General features: G+C 36.3%; 1 protein-coding gene across 1 annotated transcript; it reads left to right on the top strand.

The window, feature by feature from the left end:
- Positions 1 to 3,810: 3,810 nt before the first annotated feature.
- Positions 3,811 to 5,492, top strand: LOC120478814 (mRNA decay activator protein ZFP36L1). Its single transcript, XM_039670956.2, has 2 exons — positions 3,811 to 3,943; positions 4,049 to 5,492. Exons 1-2 carry the CDS (start codon positions 3,911 to 3,913, stop codon positions 4,973 to 4,975), a joined length of 960 nt encoding a protein of 319 aa, XP_039526890.2. The 5' UTR covers positions 3,811 to 3,910; the 3' UTR covers positions 4,976 to 5,492.
- The last annotated feature ends 18,325 nt before the right edge of the window (positions 5,493 to 23,817 follow it).

Below are 23,817 nucleotides of genomic sequence, written 5' to 3'. Positions count from 1 at the left end.
ACGTGAGTGCATGCCAGTGCCACACAGGGCACTGCAAAACATATTCAGTACAGCAGGAAATCGTAGGTTCACTTGTTTTGGTTTGGACTGCAATAAAGTTACTCAAATGGCAGCTGGTGGACTTATTTGTTAATGTTGAGGATATAAAAGACGTTTGCAAGTGGTGAGAGATTTCAATCAGAAGACTCATAGTAGTGCAACTGTACGAGCCGACTATGATTGCTCTGGGAGGGTGTTTGTGTGTGTGTGTAAACACATGGACTGCATAAACAGAGTTATTGCACAGAGAGAAGGGTGGTATTTGGTGGATAAGGCTGAGTTTGTTCTTCAGTGAATATTTCACACTGTGGAAATGTGTTTCAGAGGGATGTGTAAAATCTAAAGACCTTAAGTGAAAACAGAGCAGAGGAGAGAAGTGCAAACACATGAACTTTACAGTAGCTAAGTTAGCCTTTTACTTGCTCATAAGTCACTTTCTACTTATGATAGCATTTTGTAAACTGCCGATAAGCTTTACATTTCGCTATGGGACATAGCTGTCACATATTTCACATGGCAGACAAAAAAAAAACGGATAATGTTGGTAAAGTAATTTTCGCAAATGAACTTCATTATCATATTGTATTGTATTATTTTATATTATACTTTTATCACGTGACCAATCTGAACCAAGTATCCCATGAGCCGTGTAATTAATAAAATAATGCAAATATAACATTTGTGGGTTACATTTTATTTTAAGGTGTCCTTCTACATAGCAATATTAAATGTTAACACGTTAAAATCATTTACTAACATGAGCTAACAATGAGAAATACCCCATTTTGTAAATACAACCTTTGATCTGAATACCATATTAAACGTTCAAATTAATGTTAACTAATGTAGTTAACTAATATTAACTAAAGCACCTTATTGTAAAGTGTTACCAATTAACTACATGTATAGGGTTAGGATACGGTTGGTTTAGAGTTAGCAAGTAATTATGCATAATTTATATAGTCAATATAGAAACTATATGTAACGTGTTACAAGGACACAATAAACACCTGTGTGCATTAATGTATTTTTCGTATGTGCTTTATAGCAAAGTGTTGTCCTAGTGGTGTTACACAAGGGTTAATCATAAAAGGAAATGCACCAGGTGTATAAGTTACGGGACATGATTAATATGCCGTGTATTCTAAATATAAACTCCCTCCTTGAATAACACAGTCAGCATTTTCCCATATAGAGTAAAAGTGGAATAAGAGATCAACTCAACTCATAAAACTAAAACTAAAGATACCAGACAAGGAATAATCTTTCAATATATAGAGGCAATAAAGCTATAAATTTGCTCAGTTGACCCAAATTTGACTAATTTTGATTGCAGGACAAGAAAGTTTCGTACTTTCCCCAACAGAAGCTGTCTAAATGAGCTTTGGCTAGATGTCCTGTCACTGCTGAGTCATAACATAAATGAAGAAAGAAAACTAAAGAAGCCAATGTAGAAATGCAAATGAATCTAGACAGAAGCACCAAAAAATACGTATTACTAATGTTACGGTTTAAGACCACTAATGTGATGGCATGTTTTAACAAACCAGTATGTCTCATTTTGCTTTAAGGAGCCAATAGAACACACATTTCTCAAATTACAAGCCAAACTAATTGAGTGTATATTAAATGAAGCCTGATTAATTCTATATTAGATCACTACAAAAAGACACAAACACTAGTTGTGTATATATAATAATATATGATAATGTTGATCCGAAATGGATGTAGTGTTAATTTAGGAGGAATAAAAAAATGTGTAATAGCTCCATTTAGGAAATCCCCTCATGCTGGTAAAGGTGACATACCATTGCTCACAAGAAAGAAAAGCTCAAGCCATCTGTGCAATAGTCTATATGCTTGTTTAAATACAAGCCGTGGCGAGCATGTGAGCATGAGCAAGCAAAGCAAACTGATGCTTGATGAGGGAGAGTTTCCGTACTTGTGGGAACGCTGCCAATGAGGAAAACAGAGTGCCAAGATCTCGAAAGAACCGTGTCTGATGACACACGTGAGAATTTCCATGTCTCATGCACCATTTTTAACATCCATGCCCAGCCAAACTGGACAAAGTCATGGAGAGAGGCAGCTATTTTTAAGTGAACATGAGATGGCTTGCCTGTTTTAGTCAATGAAGCAACTACAGATGCAGTTGCCCAGCATGCAACAAAAGAAAATCACTGAACATGAGTGAGGGCAACATTTGCCGAGGAATCAACAAATAAAGTGAAGTGATTCACATTGTGCTATATGACATTATATCCATTCAGTCCTGTAAAAAGAACTGGTTTGTTTCACAGAATTTTTTTACATATAAGTTATGTTAGGGAGAATGCGGGCTAGTTGTATATATATATATATATATATACACACACACAATTATATATGATATATACATTTTTATTATGTATAAATAAAATATGTATTTATATAATAGTTTTGTTTAAATTAAATTAAATCTATGAATCTATATAGCTAAAATTGAACCGTTGTTTATTACAGTACAAATTTTCCAAACAATGGTTTTACATTTCGCTTATGTGCTGAATGGCAGGTTCTTGTTCCACAAAAGATCAATTTTTTTTTCCTGAAAATGCTCATTATCTTGTTTTTATTATTGTTATTTGGCAAGACTTTAAAGTTAGTGCACATATAGAAATAGAATTTTAAAAAATAAATAAAATTAAAAAAAAAAAAACATTCCACTACAGTAAACCGGGATATGTCTAGTCACACCTTCACATGTAAATCAAATTTAGCCAATGCCTAAATTTAATCTTCAGTAGAGCTTTTATATTTTCAGTTCCCATAATGGCCACAAGTGGCAGGACAGGAGTGGAGCCTTCATGAGTCAGGCTGATACCACAAAAATGAAACCAGGACCGACTGTCACACACTGCTGTCATAGACACTTTTATTGTTGAATAAACAGACTAAGCCATATAAAATTACATTCATAACATCTTGAAACTCTGTAAGGCATAAAACTCATACTGGGCTTTATTGCAAAATAAACACAGACATGGTGATCTTTTAAATAGAGCTTATTTTGTGAAATGATTTTCCAACTTATTAAGCAACTACTAAGACAGACAGACAGACAGACAGACAGAGATGGATGGATGGATGGATGGATGGATGGATGGATGGATGGATGGATGGATGGATGGATGGATGGATGGATGGATGGATGGATGGATGGATGGATGGATGGATGGATGGATGGATGGATGGATGGATGGATGGATGGATAGCTAGATAGATAGATAGCTAGATAGATAGATAGATAGATAGATAGATAGATAGATAGATAGATAGATAGATAGATAGATAGATAGATAGATAGATAGATAGATAGATAGATAGATAGATAGATAGATAGATAGATAGATAGATAGATAGACTATTATTTAGGCTAGGCAAGTGATCTTGATTATTTCCAATTTATATGAATTTGATTTCGTCTCAAAGTGACAAAAAAAAACATGCTGGAAAACAAAAGCATTAGCCTAGACAGTATCGTTCTCAACCAAACCGGTAGGCCATGGGAAAATGTCTGTCGGGGGCAGTTATCGCGACAGGTTACTGTAAATTAATCACACTACTCTCTTGTTTTGCCTGTCGGTGAAACTGAAACATGTTTTGCCACTGGCTAAAAATACTCAAGCTGTGCTTTACGAGGCGACTTCAACAATCTGTGGGAGCGGCATACGGGAATGATATAGCTCCGCCTACTGTTTTTTTTTTTTTTTTTTTTTTTTTTTTTTTGCGAATATAAAAACCTCGCCTGAGCAGCACAACGCAACCAGCACTCGTTCGCAGCTCCTGACAGCACATCATTCCTTTACAACAACAACAGCAACACTTGACTATGTCCGATACACTTGGCGAAAGTCTCATACGGGTGAGTTAAACTGAGTTTACGTTTGTTTTGTTTGTTTTAGGGGACCGTTGCATAATTGTCCAGCGTGTTTCACCCTCCTAAATTCACATTGTTATTATTTTACAGAATCTCATCAACCTGGGTTTAGATGACCCGTTTACACCGCTATCCCGCCCTTTCTCCTCGAAGAGCATCAGTTCCGAGCGGCTCACCGATGGCATCTGGCCCGCGGACGCCTGGAACGACAGAGCTCCCTGTAAACCCCAGTTAAAAGCAGACCGATCCATGAGTCTAACCGACACCTTGAACAGAATGAAGCCCAACGATGTGCCCCCACCGCCCGGGTTTCCTCCCCTGGCAACCCTACCTTCGAACCGGTACAAGACCGAGCTGTGCCGAAGCTTTCATGAGCACGGCAGCTGCAAATACGGCACCAAGTGTCAGTTCGCCCACGGCGAGAGCGAGCTGCGAGGGCTTTTCCGCCACCCCAAATACAAGACTCAAGCCTGCCGTACTTTCTACCAGTTTGGATACTGTCCCTACGGAAGCCGCTGTCACTTCATCCACGATAAAAACGCTGTGTTCGAGCTTGAGAACCCGCGACAACTGCGTCAAAGCGTCAGCTTCGCCGGCTTCACTCGCAGCAACTCTCCCCCGACTTTATACGAGCCCCTGAGCTTCACCCGCGCGCCCTCTGTCTCGCCTCCTCCCGCCGAGATCTCGTCCCCTGTCTTCAGCGACTCCTCCCGCGACATGTTCCCCTTCAGCCGTCACAGTAGCGGAGATATCCACAACAACGCGCCCTTCATGCCAGAGCCTCGGTCACGATGTGTCTGCGGACACGGAAATAACTTCCAGAGCTCCAGCAACGGGCTATACATGAAGGAAGAGCGAATCAAAGCCAACCTGTGCCGCTTTTCCTCAGAAGACTCACTGTCAGACCGCGAAAGTTACAGCAGCACCGGCAGCTCGAGCGGCTCCGAGTCTCCCACCTTCGACGCCTCCACGGGGAAGCGTCTCACCGTTTTCGCGCGGATGTCTGTGTCTGACTAAAAGGACTTCACCGCGATTCCTTCTCAATCAGTCAATCAGTCAAAAAATAATGTGCAACGAGTCTTAATACTGTTAATTTATTTTTGTTGTTATTATTATTATTATTATATACTTGCTAAAGGAGATTATTTTGATACCAAGCTGCCCTCCAAAGCCTAAGTAGCCTAGGCATTGATTTTTATAATGGTGTATTATTATTGTCTGTGATATTGTCTTCCATTTGCTTTTGCTTTTCCTGCTTTTCAACATTGTTTGGCAGTGAGCATTGCAGACAAGTGCCTTAAAATATCATAATAACCTATGCTAGTGGCATAAGCAGAGCTTGTGTCAAACATTTATGTGTACATATAGCTATCCAGTGTGTGAATTAGGGGGATTGGCTTTTTAAAAGAATTTCGGATGTTTTTGAGAGTGGTCAGATCCCCCCAAATAATTTGCACCCTCTATATCAACCAACAATGTGACAAACTTGAGAAAAATGACCATTCATTCACTCACAAAGAATGCACTTTACAAATCTATTCTGGGAGAATGTTTCCATGTAGCATTTTAACCAAAGCATTATGATGTTAGGTACCTGTTTTGTACAAGAAAACTAAGAAACCAACTTTAAAAAAAAAAAAAAGAAAAAAAACCCAATATATTTATATTGGACAAGAGCTGTCAAGTTAATGTTTGACAACCCTGGTTGGGTCCTTCCTCAAGGAAACTTGTCTATTATCAGGGACTGTAACAGTACAGTATTTCTGTAGAGTAGTTTGCTTCATTCGCAATGTTTTTTTTGTAATTGTATAGACCTAACTAATATATTTATTAAGTATTTATTGAAGTTATAGCAATGTATTTTTTACTTATTTATCAACACGTGTCACGGCTTTTGAGAAATTTTAAGAAGCGTTGACACAAAATGATGGAAACGATTACAATTGACCAAAATAATGTAATAAAATGCAAATTGGGAAAGACAAATGTATTGTATTGTGTTGGAACTCCATGTCAGTTGCACCATACCACAATCACAAGAGTATACCAGCAAAGTGTTCCTCGTCACTGCTTACATTTCAAAATCTGTTCATCATTTTGCTAAGAAAAACGCTGTTTAGTAAATAGGAACAGGATTAAGATCATATTTGGCATACACAGAGTTATTTCACACAATAACACAGATCTGACCTGAATCAGACAACTATATAACAAAACAATGTCTCAATAGCTGTCTTTACAGATTCAAATATGTCCTGTTGCAAATGAGGCTGTCAGCTTCTAGATCTGTGAGTTGGCCAGTTTAATGTAGTGCAAGTAAGATCTTATCACAGACTAATGACGTCATGCATTATATAAGCATACCCATTGCCTCCTTCTGACGTTGAATGAATAATAAGGAACCTTTACTTTTGAAATGTTCACAATATTTTTTGATATACTGACCACAGCCTCACTTACATGTTCATAAACCAGTGCAAAATATACAATACATCCAATTATGCAAACATCATTTTATTGTGAAACCAGAATTGAATGACTATATCAAAAAAATAATTTGCATAGTGATTTTGACAATGCATATTCTTTCAGACCAGGTTTACAAAGTATAACACTTACCCATCCACCCTTACAAAACATCAATGTATCAACTGGATGTGTTCATACAATGAAAGTCAATGGGGTCCAAATATATATATTTGGTCCCCATTGACTTTGACATGAGGTTGAGTAAATTGAATCCTATTGAATGACATGAGGCTGAGTATATGTTGACAGAATTTTTCTTTTGGGGTGAACTAACCCTTTAAATCACCATCCGTTGGTTTTACAGACACGGCTTAGGCCTAGTCCCAGACTAAAATGCATGTTTAAACTTTTAACTGAAAGAAACTTTCACTGACATATCTTAAAATATGTCACTGCCTTGTTTTGTCCTAAGATGCACACCAATAATATATAATTTTTCTAAGGCACGTTTATAAAAGCTACTTAAATGTCCTAATTGAACTAAGACCTAATCCTGGCTTAATCTAAGCCCTGTCTGAGGCCAGCCCCATAACAGCAATCTATGACACATATGTCATTTTTTGAGATGTCTGTCACATTATCAAAATTTATACTGAAATGAGCATTTTATCTTAGTGAACACATTAAGTTTAGCCAAGTTTATATATAAAGCAAACAACGACAAAAAAAAATGTCCCTGTAAAAAGTATTTAATTTCAAGACATAGGCCCGGGTTCACAGACAGGGCTTAGATTAAGACAGGATTAGGCCTCAGTTCAATTAGGACATCTAAGTAGCTTTTATAATTGTGCATTGGAAAAAAAAAATATTACTGCATCTTGAGACAAATGACATATTTTAAGATATTAGTCCAAGTTGCTTTCAGTTAGTGTAGGACTAGTCTTAAGCCTCATCTGTGAAACTAGAGGATATTATACAGTAAGTGGCTATTTTATTCTCTGTATAGTATTTATATTGTTACAGGACATATGAAATCTATGTGTGAGTGGACCTTTCATATGTACCGAACTATAGTGAAATACACCACCTCTGTGATCCACCCTTAATGTAGTTCTGAGCTAAAAACACTATGTGATGTTCTCCTCCTCACACTTCTCGACTTATCTATCTCCTGATGAGGTTAAATATATACATAAAGACCACAATAACTCAAAATAAACACAACGGTGTCATGTGTGGGAAGATGGCACTTTTAAGTTATCACATGTCACACTTTGTCCCTAAATGAGGAAGTGTGGGCCCAGCCAAATGCCACGGGAAAATGTGATCTAATTGATAAAAAAATAAATAAAAATACCCAGTACCCTTTCCACCCAGTCTCATTTTCTTTGGGTAAGTTACGGTTAACATTGGTGGTGTAGAAGCCATTGTCATGTTTAAGAGTTAAATGAACTTTATAGTCTATTACGCTACTCTCGTCTTCTCAGCCAGAACACACAGGATGTGTAACCATAACAACAGTGTCAGTCCAGTAAAAGCAAATAACCAGACGAACACACAAATGGCCTGTCTTCTCCTTCCCTCTTCTTTTCAATGTGCTTTAGGACACCATTGGTGCGCTTGACACAGCAAACAGTGGCAGCTGTTGTACAGCGCAGTAAAGCCAGGCCTGCAAATTGCAATAACAGTGAGTAGCTTGTGATTACATCACTGTTTACTAATGCTTCTGTACTTTGACAGCTCTCCCTGGGTAGAAAAGAAGCTTATTTACCCAGATCAGAATGTACACCCTGCTCATTTTAAAAGGGAGTTTCATAAAAAGTCACATTTGATCAACAAGTTTGCTTTGTAATCGCTTTTAGTCATCTGTGACTACACACAAACATTCAGAACTCTACTCGAAAATGAATATAGTGTCTAGCAAAACAACTGCACTTGCTTTTTCAGCTCCTATAGACTTGTTACTTTTAAAGAACATACAGAAAACACACAGTTCTCCAAATTGAGACAACGGTTTCGATGAGGAAGTGGATAGTTACAAAAGGCCACACATTAAATAGCTTCTCAAACGCCCTTTGTCACAAACGCTGATGACAATTTCTATATTTCTGGTGTTATCAACACACTTTTAATTATGATAGAGTTCATATCCATCTTTTTGAAGATCAAACCAATTTAGGACATTGAGTGGGACACGTACCCCTCAAAATTCAGATTAATGTCAGTCATTTATTGTCATGCGTGCAAGTTTCCAAGTACACACTGAAAAACCTATTATGCTTCTCCACAGACAAAATACAGTAAACCTCACTGCTACGTACACACAAAAGTGACATTAAATGGTTAACCAACCAGTTTTTAATGGTTGATTTGGAGATTATTACATCTGGGCACTCTGAATCCTGAATATTTGGTAGCATTTAGATGAAAAGAAACCAAATACGATTTATACTGAGTATTAAAAACGATTCAATTGAAAATGAATTAAACAGCAATAGACAGAAAAGCAATGAGGAAGTCTCACAAGCTGAAACAACAAAAGAAGGAAGTGTAGAGAGCAACAAAACGTTACCATAGGGTTGCAAAGTCAACAAACCTAAAGTCAGACTAGTCCTACTTCTGGTCTAAAAGGTGATTGACATGATGTAAAATTCATAATGCATTAGCTATAACATAACTTTACCGTTTTGGACTATTGGACCATCAATGCGTAAGTCATTGTTCAAAACAAAACCCATGATTGAATTTGTTTCTGGCAAGTTACCCATCCACCCCGTTCTGTCAATGTTTAACAGACCGCAGTCAGTGTTTTATAAAGTAATCTAACCTTTCACCTGTTTCAAGACACACTACAATGAGCTGTGTTAGTAACCGTCTGGATCGTACATGTCTAATGTTTAACCTGCCTGTTGCAATACGTTTGTGTTCAATGAATAAATAATGAATAGAAAAGTCAAAGAACTGTTAATGTTCCATCCGTTACATTTTATAAGCTTGCCATGAAAATGACTAAATTAAAGTGATTGAGAACAACAGTGGCCTTAAAAGGAATAATCCGGTCTGGGATCAACATAAAAAAATGAAGCTCATTTGTGGCACAATATTGATTACCACAGGGAGAAAAAAAAAAGACATCTTCCCTCATTTTCTTAAAATAAATCAATAATCATGAGGCACTTATACAAAGGAAGTAAATGGAGCCAATTTTTCAGAAGTGTAAAGCTCATAATTTTTCAAGCTCTTTAACATCTGTTAAAACTTGCGTATTATTGGAGCTGTAAAGTTTTACGATTTACAGTGTTAAATTCTCATGCAATGAAGTTGTAAATTTGTATGCAACATCAAGTTTTGAAGTTTATTGTGAAACTAGAATCGCTTGACTTAAAACCATTTGCAAATGATGTGCACATGAAGTTTTTTCACACTAAAATTATATTTACATTAGTACTGTCAAAACGATTAATCGTTATAAAACGTCAAAATGTGCATATAGGCCTGTGTGTGTGACACATATTTACGAGCTTTTATGTTAGATGTGATCAATCGTGATTAATTGCGATGATTGCGATTAATCGTGAGATTACTCGTTTGCTATATTGCGATTAATCGTTTGGAATCGTTATTAATTGCGATGAATCGATTTGAATCTCTATTAATTGTGCGTAATCGCTATTAATTGCAATTAATCAATTTGAATCACTATTAATTGAGAGTACTCGCTATTCATTGTGATTAATCGGTATTAATTGCGATTAATCGATTTATTTTATTTTTGTGCCTTATGGCTATACTGTTGAAACAATGAGTATTTTAACATTTTGGATTCAATTCCATTGTAACCCAGGCTGTTGCTAAAGAAAATAAGGGACAAGTCGAATTATTTTTGTGGCAATAAACATTATGCCACAAGTACAGTCAAATAAACGTGTCTTGAACCCGGGATTATTCTTTTAAAATGAACAATCAGGTTATAGATGTAGATGATATTCTGTTTGCAGGAAGTCCAATGAGGGGTTTCAAGTTATCCACGTGGTTTCAGATGTTCAAGGTGTGCTGTAAAGTCTCAGCAGGGGCAAGGTTAAGATTGTGGAAATTACATTTCTCGTTCAAGTAGCATAAAGGGAATTGCGCAACTCGGCTCAGTGCAGACGTGCGCAGCGTCATGGAAACGCATCTGGCTTTTATTCTGCCTGTGCTAGTTGCTGTCTAAGCCTGTCAAGGATTTCCTGCCAAGAACAATACGAGGTCAGATCCCAAGCAATGAGTGTGGAAGGAACACATGTGGACGAAAATATGAGGGCCGAGTGAGAGATTGCTTAAATCACAGTCGGTCGCTGCCAAATGTCTTGCATCTGTGGTAAAGTATTCTCGCTGCTGACTGGAGGGAGTTTTTCCCTTTCGAACGTTACAATCCTATGAAAACTTCCTGTAAAACACACCTATTTTAGGAAAACTGAATTTAGCTCTTGTATCAAATGGGAAATTATATGGCATTTAGAGTATCCCGTTTATATTTTACCACACTCAAGAATTATTACTCTTCTTACATACTTCAATATCTAATATTTATCTGATATTTATCTTCAATATCTGAGACTTTACGTAATAATACACATGGGCAGAAGGTAAAAGTAAAAGTTAGTGTTAAGAGTGGGTTTTTCCCTCTTTTCTCCCTTCACTGTCTGTGCTTTTGCGTCACAACCAAGCAGGACCTCTCCTCTCTGACTGCTGGGACGGGCTCTGCTGGAGTAAGGAATGTACCAAAGAGAGAGCATGTCTATAAAAGGAAGGCACTTCCACCACTCGGTTTGACGTCAGTCTGGAACTATTTCCCTCTTTTCCTTCACACTGCTTTCAGGCTGAAATCAAGGCCGTATGCACTTCTGCTTCCTTTTTTTTTCTTTTTTTTTTTGGTTGCAAAAATGTATTTGAGCCTACAGCATGTCATAATAGTTACTTAAACTGATAAGATACAAAAGCATTGATACAATTGTTTTACTTAAAAAAACATACAACTTTGACTTAATTGAACGTGATGTAATATATGTAAATCTGCTTGTTTGTCAGTTAATGGAATATTATTTTATTTTTATATTTTTTGCAACAATATATTTGAACCACAGAAGTTTAATTAACTTATAATTTATAGTGCTGGTCTAGATTAAAACAACATAAATAAGTTTAGTATCTGTATATTTGTAGGCTATATCTTATTATTATCAATAGTAATGGTGATAATAATTGTGTATTATTTCGTGTTATTTATATTATCTATGTACAACAACCTATTTTGTATTCATGTTCGTGTTATTTATGTATATTATCTATGTATAAAACACTTTTGTATACCAAAATAATAAGTAAAGGCAATCTCTCAATAATCAGTTTGATTATGTGCAGAGATAAAATATAATAATAATAATAAAGAAATGCATTAAAAATAGAATAGCAATAATAATTGGAATATAAACATTGTAGGATAACAAAATATTGAACATAAAGGTGATCCCTTAAAACAATCAATCTTGTTATCTGTGTAAAAATATATCCAATACTAATAATAATAATGAAATGCATAAACAACAATAAAACTAATAAATTATTAGTAGTAGTAGTAGTATCAACAACAACAATACAAATAATAATAATAAGTATTATAAAATCACTGCAGTATCAGACAGTAGTTTTGTTCAGTACAACATACTGAACAAAAAGGCAATATCTTCATAAAACAATCAACCTTGTTGTAATCTGTGTAATAATATACATAAAATATAATATACTTAATATAGTAATTATAATGAAATGCATAAACAACAACAATAAAACTGAATGATTATTAGTAAACACCACTAATAATAATAATTATTAATTTATATAAAAACATTGTATTTAACAATATATTGTTCAATATTGACAATATTGAACACATGTAATCTCTTTATAACCATCTAACTTGTTATACTGTGTGTTCTCTTACATCAAATTATTATAGTAATCATAATTTCTGCCAAATGTGGTGGTGGGGTGCGGGACCCTAATGTGATGCTTCCCTTTAACTCAAATGTTGATTTGCTATTAGCCACAGATGTCACCAACAATACACCAACAAAGTTTGATATGTAAAATAGTATTTGTTTTGCCAAAAATTGCATTTTTAAAGCAAAGTATTTCACAAAGAGAAGTTTGTTACCTTTCCAATATAAACCTAGAACTATTCAAAATGTCAAGACGGTGACGCATTTGGACACATTCTGATCGTCAAACGTAATATATTTACCTTCATCTGTGGTTATTTACTCTGTTCAGATGAAAACCTTAGGAAATGACCTCACTAACATGCGCTTTTGACTGGTGAACAGCAACATCATTCATCCGGTTTAGATGTTTTGTTGTCTAGTATAATGCATGACTATGTCTCAGTAATGATTAATTAGTGATGAATGAACTGGTAATTAGCTTAATAACTAGAAAAATAGGTAGGAAGGTTTTGACTGCAGTGTAATTTACAACACTCGATTATTCAGGCATTTATGAGTCAATCAGTTAATGTATTGTAGTCATACCATTTAATTATTGTCTTTACACCAGTTATGCTAAACTTCATCTGTGGTTACTTTGCTCAAATGTGAGGAAATGACTTCATGCACTATCATAACCTTTCAGTAGCATCATTTGCAGGTTGTTTTTCATGTTCTGTTGTCTACTATAAATGCAGTTCATTGTCTTGAGTTTTGAAATACGTTTCGGTGGGGCACAATAATCTTTACAGATAATTAAGTGAAACATCTTGGGTGAACAAACTGACAAATTGAACTTTGCAAACAAATACTGCTTGTTTTGTGACTACACCAGAAACAACAGGAACATTTGTAGCAAAGAAAATGTCACGCGCGTAAATGAAAAAAGAGAAGAAAATCCAACTGAGAAAGATAACCGAGAAAATCCATTAAAACATGACCTTCTTTGCATAAGTTCTCCTGATTGGCCTCAGTGTTTGACACACTTGTGGATGTGGACGTCATGTTCTTTGTGTAAAAGGACAAAACAGCAGCGAGTAGGTCTAAATATAAAAGAACACATATTGTTCTCTGTCTCAAATGTGCAGAAGTTCGGTTTCTTCCTGTTTCAGGTTCCCTTGTGAAAGATAATGCTTGAGTTTTACATCTGCTGCTACATCGGTTTTATTCCCATTTTAGGATTTAATCAGTGAGCAAGAAATTAATATAAAGGCATTCATTGTGAAGTCTTGTCTAGTGTAACGCTGCAATTCTGAGCATTCGAGTTCAGTTTTATTGGTTTCCTCTGTTTTTGCCTGCATGAACCTTTTATTGTAAGGACTGGTTACCCGGTGTTTATGACCTTTGCCTGTTTGCAACTCTAATTGTGGATTAGCCTTTCAATCAAACTGCATTTGAAACCTTATCCTTTGTGTCTCTGAGCAGTTTGTTACACTGTAAAACATGACTATATGTCTCAGTAATGATTACTTAGTGATGAATCAACTAAAAGCTTCACAAATAACTGGCAGGAAGGTTATGACTGCAATATATTTTACAACACTCATCTATGATTCTTCGGGCGTTTATGAGTCAACCAGTTAATGAAGTCATGCCATAATTGCCTTTACACCTGTATTTATATATATATATATATATATATATATATATATATATATATATATATATTAAATAAAAACTAGGGCTGTCAAACAGTTAATCGCATCCAAAATAAAAGTTTGTGTTTACATAATATACAGTATGTGTGTGTGTACTGTGTATAATTATTTTATATATATATATAAATACACAAACATGTTTTTATATATTTAAGAAATATTTTCATGTGTATATTGTGTATAATTTATATTATATATAAATGTAAATATTTTATATATAAATAATATTTTTTTCTTAAATATACATGCATGTGTATATATACATACACAAAATAATTATACACAGTGCACCCACATATATTATGTAAACACAAACTTTTATTTTGGATGTGATTAATCGTTTGACAGCCCTAGTAAAAACGCTTATTGGATTCGTGCAGCTCTTAAAGTGACAGCAGCCGATTATTCCTGCTGCCGTGCTGTCTGCATTTTAATGTTAATCAAAAAAAAATGCTCACTATTGTTGACTAAATGACTTGAAATTAAAAACTACTGTTAAACCAACCTAAAAAGCTGCTGAATGTTAGATGGATCCAATCCATGTTCATTAGAAATTATTTGATGATGTATAGCATTTTACTAGCTAGTATAACTTAATGCAATTATATATATATATATATATATATATATATATATATATATTACTTTGGTTATTCAAAACGTTATCAATATAATATCTATTTAAATGACAAAAGTTCACACAAAACCAGACCACAAAACAAGTCACATGGGTCCATTTTTTGAAATTCATAAATAAGCCTTCCATTGATGTATGGTTGTTAGGATAGGACCATAATTGGCTGAGATACAACTATTTGAAAATCTGGAATCTGAGGTTGCAAAAAAAATCAAAACATTGAGAAAATCGCCTTTAAAGTTGTCCATTTATGTTCGCAATTGTGCTGCATTCACGCACAAAAATAAATCTTTAATATATGTACGGAAATTTGCAAAATATCTTCATGGAACATGATGATTTTGACCCATACAATGTATTGTTGGCTATGCCACAAATGTACCCGTGCGACTTGTGTTGCACCAGGGTCACATTATCGGTATCAGCCAATAGTTGTTTGTTAAAATCGGCATTGCCCCAAAATATACATGAATATATTTAATTGCCGGTCAAAAACCCATATGCTCCATCCAGATTGTTTTGCTGAGACATGATTTTTTTTTTTTTTTTTTTTTTGAGGCATGTGAAACAGCCTTTCAGCATGAGACATGAAACCAGCCTCGGCATATGGACAGATGGTCAGACTTTAAACAAGTAATTACAATCGTGTTTATGTTGAGTCTAAAATAAGTTCCCTCTGGGGTATTCTGAAATACTGCACATGACATTGCAAGTGTATGGTGGTGAACAATTCCTCTTTATGGCCACTGAGGCTGGGTATTTGAACAGGTGTGTGAATTTTGAGAGGGAAGTGCATGAATGTGAGCAGAGTTTGAAAGGGCCACTTTCCGCAGACGCACTCCTCCTCGCACACAGAGGTGGTTTTTGCAGGCAAGGGCAAATTCCTTCCCGCTGCTCTGAAAATGACCTGTTGTGGAAATAACCTGCGCCATCATCAGATGATAGAAAATGAATGATGAGATTATTAACTGTAGAACAGATTGTTTCAAGGGGGTAATGTTTTGCTTAAGTTGTTGTACGTTGTTATGTGGTTGCTAAGGTAGGCCTATTCAGGGTGGTTGTCAGTGTATTGCTATGCAGTTGCGAAGACAGTTGTAGTGGTTGATAGTGTGTTGCTATGCAGTTTCTAGGATGCTCAGTGTTAGTGCATTGCTATGCGGTTGCTAAGGCGATCTGAGTGGCTGTTCTTATATGTTGCTCTGCAGTAGCTAAAATATTCAGGGCGGTTGACAGTGTATTGCTGTGCAGTTGCTATGATAGTTAGTTGTAGTGGTTGTTAGTGTGTTGCTATATAGTTGCAAGGATGCTCAGAATGGTTGCCAGTGCATTGCTATGCTGTTGCTAAGGTGATCTGAGTGGCTGTTTTTATATGTTGCTCTGCGGTAGCTAAAATATTCAAGGTGGTTGACAGAGTATTGCTGTGCAGTTGCTAAGATAGTTGTAGTGGTTGTTAGTGTGTTGCTATATAGTTGCTAGGATGCTCAGAATGGTTGCTAGTGCATTGCTATACGGTTGCTAAGGTGATCTGAGTGGCTGTTTTTATATGTTGCTCTGCGGTAGCTAAAATATTCAGGGCGGTTGACCGAGTATAGCTGTGCAGTTGCTAAGATAGTTGTAGTGGTTGTTAGTGTGTTGCTATATAGTTGCTAGGATGCTCAGAATGGTTGCAAGTGGATTGATATGCAGTTGCTAAGGTGATCTGAGTGGCTGTTTGTACTTAGTTATGCGTTTGCTAAGATATTCAGGGCAGTTGTCAGTGTATTGCTTTGCAGTTGCGAAGATAGTTTTAGTGGTTGTTAGTGTGTTGCTATGCAGTTTCAAGGATGCTCAGAATGGTTGCTAGTGCATTACTATGCGGCGATCTGAGTGGCTGTTTTTGTATATTTCTATGTGGTTGCTAAAATATTCAGGTCGGTTGTCAGTGTACTGCTGTCTAGTTGCTAAGACAGTTGTAGTGGTTGTTAGTGTGTTGCTATGTGGTTGCTAAGATGCTCAGAATGGTTGTAAGTGCATTCCTATGTGGCTGGTAAGGCGGTCTGAGTGGCTGTTTGTACATTGTTAGGCGGTAGCTAAGATATTCAGGGCGGTTGTCAGTGCATTGCTATGCAGTTTCTAAGATAGTTGTATTGGTTGTAAGCGTGTTACTATGCGGTTGCTAGGATGTCCGGAATGGTTGTTAGTGCATTGCTATGCAGTTGCTAAGATAGTTACAGTGGATATTAGTGCATTGCTATGCAGTTGTTAAAATAGTCGTAGTGGTTGTTATTGCTTTTCTACGTGGTTGCTAGGATGTTCGGAATGGTTGTTAGGGCCGTGCTAGGCAGTTGCAAAGATAGCCATAGTGGTTGTTAGTGTGTTCCTATGCGGTTTCTAGGATGTTTAGAATGGTTGTTAATTCATTGCAATGCAGTTGCTAAGATAGTCGTAGTGGTTGTTAGTGTGTTGCAATGCGGTTGCTAGGATGTTCGGAATGCTTGTTAGTGCATTGCTATGCAAGTTCCGACGGATCTTGCGACCATAGTTGACTTCAGGAAACACACCCCTGAGTAGTAGATAGATAGTTTACTAACTTGCCCAAGACGAGCCCAGTCATGAATACTATTGCAGGTCAAAAAAAAAAGGTAACATTTTGAAAACCCGAGCCCAAAATGAATAATGATGCTTGCCTTAGAAATCACCACTAATAGTAATAAAACTAAAATGGAAAGATGAGAGCAAACAAGCTGTTTGAAGAACTGACTCTAAATTAAGAACATGTTACACAGAAAAAGAAAAAAAGTTTAGTCCACTGGAGAAAACACTTCTAAAGCATTCATCCAGTCAAGCCTTCACCACTTTTCAAACAAAAGCACCTCTGATTTAAACCACCTGACACGGTTCCACTCAGTGGTGGAGCGACTGTAACCACTTCTGCAGCAGCAGCGTGACTCCGCTTACCTTTTTCCACCTCAGAAGAACAAAACTATTCCATTCTAGCAGTTTACAGCAGTATTTGGTGATGGGAGAGGAAACGTCTGAGGAAACAGTGAAAAAAAAAACAATCTTTAGAGAACAAAGAGGGTCTCAAAGGAAACTTTCAGACATGTTTTTGTCATAAAATTGCACAGGCTCTATTGAGCAAAGTAAGTTTGCCTTCCAAAGGGAGTGCATATACAATCCTGAGATAATACATAGCAGGGAATTTCAAATCCTTTGCTGAATCAGCACAGGTTATTGGCAAACTCATATCGTAAAGACTGGCCTAGACAAGACTGGCATTATCTGTTAAAATAGGTTACGCCCTTTAGATACAAAAGTTCTCATGAGAAAGCTCTCATGAGATCTCATAGTAAGATCAGTATTGTGGTAACGTGCTCTGCATTGGCATCCAAGAGTGCTTTCCCTTGCCACAATGTGTCTTCGGTTGATGTCAGTATATCCTACGTCTGCGTTCACATCAGGTGTGAGGTCACACTACACTTCCTTTACTCTGTTTACTCTCGCTTTGTTTACACAGACAGCCCACTAGTCAAAACACAACGCTCATTGCTAGGCAGCATGCTAGTGCTTGCACCACTCGCTTGCACAATTTCTCAGAAGAACCAGGTCAGTTCTTTTTTCAGGGTTTACTTTTTTTGACTCACAGGAACCTGATTAGGTATCATGTTTGAAGAAGGCTTGCACAAATGCTGAGTGAGATAAATAATAATTTCATGTCAAAAAGGTAAAGCCTGAATAAGCATAAATATATATTTTATTTTACTTAATGTGTTGATGTAATTACATTTTATTCAAATAATTTGAATAATTTAAATATACATTTAAATAATTTAAATAATTAAATGTATCTTCATGTTAGTGCTGTCAAATTGATTATATATAGAGAGATATATATATATATAATATATCAAGAATATGAAATATCAATAGAAAACCAACAGTTACGATATATGAAAACTCCTTTGTCTGACTATTAAACTTACATAATTTCAACCATCATTTTCTGTGTGGGAGTTTTCTGTTTAAGCGGCTAGCATACGTTTTGGAAAACATGTTTTCACACAGTGGATCGGGAACAAAATTTTGCAATTTTCAAATTTGTGAAGCCTAGGGCACTAGGACAAATCCACACATGCAGTGAAATGTGATTGGAAGCCTGGGCTGCTTTAAAAACACACAGACCTGTCCTCTGGCTGCCGCTCTCTCTCTCTCTCCTTAAGCACTTTTGTCAGCAGGGGGGGTTGCTTCTGAAACACATGTGGGATGTGGAGCTGTGACAGGATCACAAAGAGTGCCATTCAGCCCAGAGAGGCTCTGAAAACATCAGCTCTCCTCCATCTGTGGCCTGACTTCCTCTCCCTTCACTGCACCTCACACAAAACAGAAAACCGCAAAGATTACACAACCACACTTCATTTCTCAAGAGGAGAAGGTATCAAGATCCACATGTTTTGTTGAGGTTCCCAAATATGATCATATAAACACAAATTTTATCATCTTTACACTGGTTTCCTATTAAGTTCGGTATCAATTACAAAGTATTACTGACCTATAAAGCCCAAACTGGTTTAGCTCCTTTGTTTTTAATGGACCTTCTATCGCCCTCCAATCCATCGCATTCTTTAAGATCACTAAATTCAAGGCTTCTGCTCATTCCTAGGATATCTAGGTCCACTAAAGGAGGGAGGGCATTCTCATATTTAGCTCCTAAACGCTGGAATAGCTTTCTGATATTGTTTGAGGGTAAGATACGCAGTCCCACTTTAAAACTAGATTAAAGACACATCTCTTTAGCCATTCACATAATGCTTACATTTATACCACTGTTGAATCAGATCGAAGATCGAAAACTGACGGTTCGGTTTTCCCATGGTTTTGACGTGACGTTTCGGTTCGGTTTAGAAAGCTAAAATTGCTTTTTTTGTTTTGTTGTTTTTTTAAACAGTGGTTTAATGAAAAAAAATGTCTTTGTCTTTAAATTAATTCAATTACAATTAAATGTTTCACAAGGATAAAAAAAATCTGCTAATGCTGTAAACTAGCTATATAGGGAGCCACACATTACTATAACATTAAAGGTTGTAGCCTAGACTTTTAACCTAAATTCAGATGCTATTTATTTTTTATATAATAATAATAATCAACACACAACACATTGTATGAAAACATGTAAACTGAACATAAGGCAGTTTTTGCATTAACTTGTGTTTTTAATCTAATTTGTTTAATGAAATATAATTTACACAGTTTCATTTAAGATATTTTAAACATACATTAAATAATCAAGATATCATTAACAGGTTAAGTCAAATATAATATATAATAGAGGCTAACATAGTGCATTTATTTAGTGCAAGAGTTTATTTATAGGAAACAAAGTTGTGGACACTGAATCACTTGTCTGTGAGGTAAATATAATGCTAGTGACATGCTGTTTTATTGACGCCTTTCCGCTGCTGAAACGCTGATTGGGAGATTACACGAGTTATGATGACTTTCAGTAAGCATACTGTATCTTTCAACATACCTTCAGGTGTCCATTCTGTAACTGAGGAAGAGATGATCGCGTTTACTCGCGAATCGCGCTGCCGCTTGAAATGAGGAGCAGTAACGTTAGTAGGCCTAGCGATCTGTCACGCCACATCAGTGAGCGCCAAAACGCCATTTATTGTTTGAATTTCAACAATAGACAGAATTTGAAAGATTCCACCTTGCTTATTTTCGAAAGTAACAAAACATGGAGCTTGTTATTTGGTGTTTATGGTGGTTAGGCTAGAAAACTGAATTCGTTGTGTACTGTAGGCCTACTGAGCTTGGCTGGGCGGGGGCGGGGTAGCAGGGGGCGGGGCGGGGCGTGTTCGGTACGCAATGAGAGTATCGCGATTCGAATCGTGAGTTTTGTATCGCCGTTTTTCGGTTCGGTTCGAATATGGTTGGTTACACCCCTAGATTAAATGCATTAATATTATGAACAGTAATCTACCAATAAGCTACCAATACTGTGGTAGTTTTTGAAAAAGCAAGGTAAGTTTTGTGGTCTTACTGTCCTTTTACTACACCTATCACAGTAAAACTAAAGTTACTGTGGTAAAACATGGTAAATGTTAAGATTATTGTGATTTATAATACCACTGTCGAACTACACTGGTACTTAGGCTACTGAGAGTGTGTTGGAAAACAACAAAATCACACCACTTTGAAACTTTGCTTACAGGGTTGAATAGTAAATCCAACAGATCATATGATATTATGTTGACCAGCCTTTTCTGAAGGCTAAGCACTTCCATCGAATGACCATTTCCTGAAAATTATTTTTTAAGAGTTTCACGTCCTATTTTGTGTTCATTTCTCCCTGCATTTTCTTTCAAATATTTGAATGCTGTGCATTTTTGTCAGTGTTATTAGACAGATATCTGTGAGTAAAGGAATCTTTGTTTGGAGGGAGAGAGGATGTTCAAACTTACTGACCTCCAGGGGACCTTGAAAACATCATGTTCAGTCAGAGTTACTCAATCAGCTATGTAGGGTTTTTTTATCTTCTTTTCCCTCACCTCTATTTTGTAAGTCCTCGAACATGTTCTTAAATCGTTGTCTTTTAAAGTAGCATAATGAAAAAATTTTTGTTTTTTTCCCCTGGCTTTTAAGCGATGGCAGCTGAAATAATTGGTGAGTGTCCAAAAATATCAGAAAGTGAAAAATGTATGTCCCCCTTGTTATTTAAAACAACACCCTAATAATACATTACGGAATATCCTAACTTTTTTTATGGGAAAGAGTTGTTTTGTTATGTGAATTGGAAATCACACAATTTCCATCTCTTCTGACCTGAACCCTATAAGATGAGTGGAGTGAACTGGAGAGAAGAAACACCACCATGAACTTGTGAATCTGAAGGATCTGGAGGGATTCTGTATGGAGGAATGACCTCTGATCTGTTCTCCAAACTCATCTGGCATTATAAAAAAAAATCAAAACTGTTGTCTTGGCAAAAGGAGATGGCAAAAAGTATTTAATAACAGGGAGCCAATAATTATGACCAGTGTGTTTTGGAGAAAAACAGTTATTTCATAATGTGATCACCCCCACACACACCCTCCCTACCAACAGACAAATAATACAGATACTCCTCAGCGTGTGTGTGTGTGTGTGTGTGTGTGTGTGTGTGTGTGTGTGTGTGTGTGTGTGTGTGTGTGTGTGTGTGTGTGTGTTGGGTGGGGGGGTTCACTTCCCCTTTTATGATGTTCTGGATCTGCTTAAAGTAGGAAATGAAGCAAGCAGCAAAGGGAAGCGAAACTGACCAATTGTGACATTAATGAAAACTTGAGAAGGTTTTTTTTCTCTCTTTTGCTGTCGTAAGGTCCGGCACTCTGTCTAAATTTGTATACTGTTGCAGTTCAGACCTTCCTGGGGGAACTTATGAACATTATAAAACATCTAGTAAAAAATATATTCAAGGGATATCAGCTCCGCTCTCTTTATAGATCTAAAGACACATCCCGTCCATCTTAAAGGCCTCATGCACCTGATGATAGGGAATCCCAAAACATAAATCATTATAGTCCAACTAATATTTAAATCTACAATATCTTTTCTTTTAATATGAACTTTTCTATTTCAATATGTTTGCTGCTTCAGCTGACTGACGGCTTCCTGTCATGAAGAAGGTGATCCAGATTTCATCAAGTACAACATGTTCCTGGATCAACATCTTTGTAGATCCTGGAACAACATTCCAATCAACCAATCCGAATTAGGGGACAAGTTTACAGTTCATGTCAAGTTTAGGCTTAAAATCAGGGTTTGGTGTGTCAGTGTTATCCACATTTATTGATAATATTTTAGGGATTTTCTGACAGGAATGTTGTTCCAGGATCAACGGAATATGCTGATCCAGAAACATAGCTTACTTAGCAAAATCGTGATTAAACAGAAAGTACTGTTTCAGCCATAAAAGATTAAATATAATACACTACACTACAGTATAGAACACTTTGTTACAAACTACGATATATGAGCATTGAGCATTTTAACAATAGAGAATGAACAATGTTTGTATAAATAGGTGATTTTATATGACTCTACTGACCTCTGGTGGTTATTTGCTTGGATATATCTGAAAAGTGGAAGTATTGAAAGTTTCCAAAGGTTCAACCATGCATTATATTTCACTTTCTTTCTTTAGTGGAGCAGAAACGATGATTTAGCCTATAGTAATAACATAAAACCATTCACTGAGAAAAAGATTTTTGCAGTTTAATTAAATGATTATATATATATACAGTATATATATAAAACTGCAAACATGGGGAAATAAAAATAAAAAAAATCTAACTATTTTGCCAGATAAACTATAAAACATGTGAAAACTTGACCCCAACCTTATGGTTCTCTCTTTTAATGTTGCTGAATCTTGTTTAATGTATCCCAGTGTGGTTTTAGAGTTTAGTGGTTTTGTGTCTTCCCCTAGTTTACCCAAAAAATGTAATCTGTCATCATTTCCTCACCCTCAAGTTGTTTCAAACCTGTATTTATTTCAGTCTTCTGTTGAACACGAAAGAAGACATTTTAAAGAAAGTTGGTAACCAGACAGTTGACGGCACCCATTGACTTCCATAGTAGGAGGGAAAAAAAACTATGGAAGTCAAAGGGTGCCATCAACTGTCTCGTTTCCAACATTTTTTTAAAATGTCTTCTTTTGAGTTCAACAGAAGAAAGAAACTCATGCAGGTTTGGAAAGACATGAGGGTGAGTAAATGATGACAGAATTAAAATTTTTGGGTGAACTGTATCTTTAAAGGCCAAAAATGATGATCATATTTGAATAAAAACATCTAATTTAAAAAAGTTATTTAGATAGCAATAAGGCTTTTTACTTAAAACTATGTAAAGTCACATATATCATGTAAACGTATTCTTTTGCATAACAATGTTTCATTCCAAAAACTTGCAAGTGTTTCTTTCCCTGCCTCATTGTCTTACAGTAGCCAGGTTGAGTTCCCCACCCCCAGCTCCCAGCGCACTCTTTTCCGCTCACGGATTCCTTTCTACACAAGAGCCTGGAGAGCATATGTTTGACCCACAGTCCCAGTGAATGTG

The sequence above is a fragment of the Pimephales promelas genome, chromosome 16, assembly GCF_988280905.1.
Source record: "Pimephales promelas chromosome 16, fPimPro1.hap1.1, whole genome shotgun sequence".
NCBI classification, from domain to species: domain Eukaryota; kingdom Metazoa; phylum Chordata; class Actinopteri; order Cypriniformes; family Leuciscidae; genus Pimephales; species Pimephales promelas.
Note: the sequence above shows the minus strand (reverse complement) of the source record. Positions and strands in the feature narration are given on the sequence as shown.